At 38.2% G+C, this 3631-nt stretch overlaps 1 protein-coding gene across 1 annotated transcript; it reads left to right on the top strand.

The window, feature by feature from the left end:
• The first annotated feature begins 2515 nt into the window (after positions 1-2515).
• Positions 2516-3247, top strand: LOC133824546 (uncharacterized). Its single transcript, XM_062257443.1, has one exon. It carries the CDS (start codon positions 2516-2518, stop codon positions 3245-3247), a length of 732 nt encoding a protein of 243 aa, XP_062113427.1.
• Positions 3248-3631: the final 384 nt, after the last annotated feature.

Raw genomic sequence — 3631 nt, forward strand, 5'->3', positions numbered from 1 at the left:
TTTTATCATATTTAAATTCATATTAATATAATTAGTAAAAAATAGAATTATATACTATATATTATTATCATAATAATATTTTAAAATATTTAAATTTATATTAATATAATTATTATATTTTTAATTTTTAATTATATATTATTATAATAAAAATATTAAAACAAAGAATTTTCTTTATGTACACACTTTTTATATAAAAGATATATATATATATATATATATATATATAGGGAACGACTACAACGCATCCCCTTTTTTTGCAATATTGGTGCATCATTTTTCTATTTCGGCATCAGGATAGATATAATCAAAAAAAATTTATATGACAGTGTACATTGTAAGTATTTAGAATATCCTGCAAATTTTCAAGAAATTCTGAATAGTTTACGAAGCCGAAAACAGAGTTCAAACTGTCAAATTTTACACGCGTACACAGAAAAACAGGCACGAGTGCAACAAATAGTTTAGACCATGTTTTGGTACCATAATTTATTCAGAATTTCTTGAAAATTTGTAGGATGTTCTAGATAACTATAATGTACACCATCATATAAAAAAAATTGGATTATAACTATTCAGGTGTCGAAATAGAAAAAAAGGGATGCGTTGTAGTCGCTCCCTATATATATATTTATATATATTAAAAATTTGTTTAATTTTTTCATATTTATGAAAATTTCTCTTTTGAGAAACAGTAAAATAATATCCTTGTTTTTAATTAGTAAAATAATTAATCTCCATTTTTTTTTATTTAGTTTAGTAAATGAATCCTTCAATATTGTTTATGATTTCTTTTATTGATTTTGCTTCTAATTTATTTTTACTATTATCTCTTCCTTTCTTATGAACGTGTAATTATTAATTTCTTTTAATGGTAAAAATCAAAATATCAATTAAGCCTTGTCAATTTATTTTTATATTTTTAAAAAGAAACTTATAGCGACTCCTATCCTGGTTATCCCTAATTGGATTTAACTACTTGAGATCATATGTGATGCTAGTGATTATGACATTGGAGTGGTACTTGGGCAATGAAGCAACAAAGTTTTTGGGAAAATTTAATATTCCATCCGCACTCTTAGTGAAGTGTAAGAGAATTACACAACAACCAAAAAGGAAATGTTAGTGTTGGGCTGAAAATGTTTGGCCCAAATATTTTGCTCTCTTTGGGAATAAGTAAAATGAAACGTTTCAACCAGAATAGAGGAGGATTTGATAGAGGCCACGGGTCAGAGGCAAATTTCCCTTCTGCCTTCTGCAAGTTGAATATTTAATATACAAGAAGGCATTTTGGCTGGAAATTCTGTTACAATAGTAGCCAATCAGGGAGTGGATCGTATAACTACTTTTTCAGTATTTTGTTCTATAAATACCAATCTTTGATTTGTGCAAAGGGGACTGACTTAAGCATCAGAGCGCCTTTCTTGTAGGTACATGAAGACGATTCAACGATCATCAGAGCTATCTGTGTCACCGGAGGAGATCGGAGAATTGGCGTTTGATACTGAGTACCTCTCGAAATAGAAAGATCAAAATTGTTGCATCAACAATCTGGTGCCGACTGTGGGAATCTTTGAATAAAGAAAGTTTCGCAAGATCAAGATTCATTTGAACGTGAAAGCCATGCCGCCGAAAACTAACGGAGCTTCGAACATAGTCGTTCCTGTTGCTTCCACGGTAGATGTCGGTGAGCAACTCGACAAGATGTGCCGGCTGTTAGAGGCTAGTCAACATAAGTCCGATGAGGCCATCAAAACATTGACAGCTTCCCAAGCAAAAATGGAGGCCGAGATTGTCGAATTAAGAAAGGAAAATGAAGGCCTGCGCAAAACTCAGGACAAGGGAAAATCCATTCCAGGTGGGTCTGGACCCCGGTTGTCTAGGTTGATCCATTTGAAGACAACACTCTTCGTGTCAGGGATGGATCTCAGGCCCCGATGCCGCCGCCACCAGCACGTCAACAACGAAAGGTTGTTGAGTGACATAACGAACCATACAAAGTACAAAAAGACGCTGACATAGAACTACCGCGAACGAGTTGAGCCACCATAGAGCATGGTCACCAGCAAACCCATACCTAGGCCAGGCCCAAGGCAACCACTGAAGATCCAATCCCCTCCGCTCGGTTCTTGGAGAGTTGGAGAAATCATGCAAAATTCTCTGAGGTTCGACCTGCGCACGGCTCTAACTTCGTTGAATTGGTGTCAAGAACTACTGACAAATCACCCTTCACTGAATAAATATAGAATGAGCCAATACCGAGAGACTTCGTGATCCCTCCTCTGCCATCTTTTAACAGAAAGGGAGATCCAGTTAGTCATTTGTTTCAGTTTTAACAGAAGATGGCATTAGAAGTAAACAACGAAGCTATACACTACAAAGTGTTTCTACAACCTTTTCCGGATCTGCCTTGTTATGGTTCAGGCAACTCAAACCTGGTTCTGTCAGTAACTTCTGTGACCTCCACAGAGCCTTCTTACAACAATACAATGTTAACCGTGAGGCTCCATGAACTATGGCAGACCTCTATCGAATTGAGCAGGGAGAAAATGAACACCCGAAGCCGTACCTACAACACTTTATCGATTTGGTACACCAAATCCATGACATAGAACCAGCGATCGCAACCAATCTCTTTGTTAAAAGTCTGCAAGTGGGATCTCTCTTACACGAAAATCTCACTATGACCCCATCATACGACATGGCAGAAATACAGGCCCGTGCCAATGGAGTCTTTCGAGTTTTGAAGTGTCGCGCGCATCCCCAGAAGAAAATCGCTCTCATCTCCAAACCACCACCAAACAATCCTTCTCCTCCACCAAAGGGGGAGGATAAGAGAAAAAAGACTTCAATCAGAACCTCCGAAGGGGGGAAGAGATCAAGAAACAACCATGATTCCCCAAGATTCTCTTCTTTCGAGTACACTGTCCCACAAGAGGTCATTTATGAAGAGAAGAAAGATCGCCCTATCTGGCGAGAACCCTGCAAGATCACAACTCCTCCAGAAAGAAGAGACAAAAATAGGTTCTGCATCTTCCACAAAGATCATGGACATACGATCTCTGAATGCCATAACCTCCACAACATAATTCAGGCTCTTATGAGAAATGGAAGATTGACTCAGTACATCAAAGGATCTGATAGAGCAAGCACCCCACAGCCCAGTGTTGCTTTAGCTCCAGCAATCACAGTAGCACCAACCTCAATGAACGTGGCTTCTTCAAGTTCGCAAGAACCCCTGAAGTAAGTCCCAATGATACATGGTATCGTAGAATCAACCATGGAGGATGAATGAAAGAACAAACATCAAAGGCGAATGGAGGAGAGAGTGAAACGGTATAGGTCACTGGGACACATCGTCAACTTTATCACTACAGAGGAGAGGTGTTATCCTGCCACTCCAATAACTTTCACAGAAGCAAACCTGCCAGGAATTCATTTACCTCACGACGATCCATTAGTCATCAAGCTCCAAGTAGATCATTGCCAGTTGGGAAGAGTTTTAATTGATGGGGGCAGCGGCGTCGATATCCTCTTGTGGGAAGCTTTCTAGAAAATGGGCCTTGAGGAGAGCCTAATCAGACATTCTACCACACCAGTCCTAGGATTCAACAACCTAAGAGTCTACCCA

This window comes from Humulus lupulus, chromosome 3, assembly GCF_963169125.1.
Source record: "Humulus lupulus chromosome 3, drHumLupu1.1, whole genome shotgun sequence".
Classification (NCBI taxonomy): domain Eukaryota; kingdom Viridiplantae; phylum Streptophyta; class Magnoliopsida; order Rosales; family Cannabaceae; genus Humulus; species Humulus lupulus.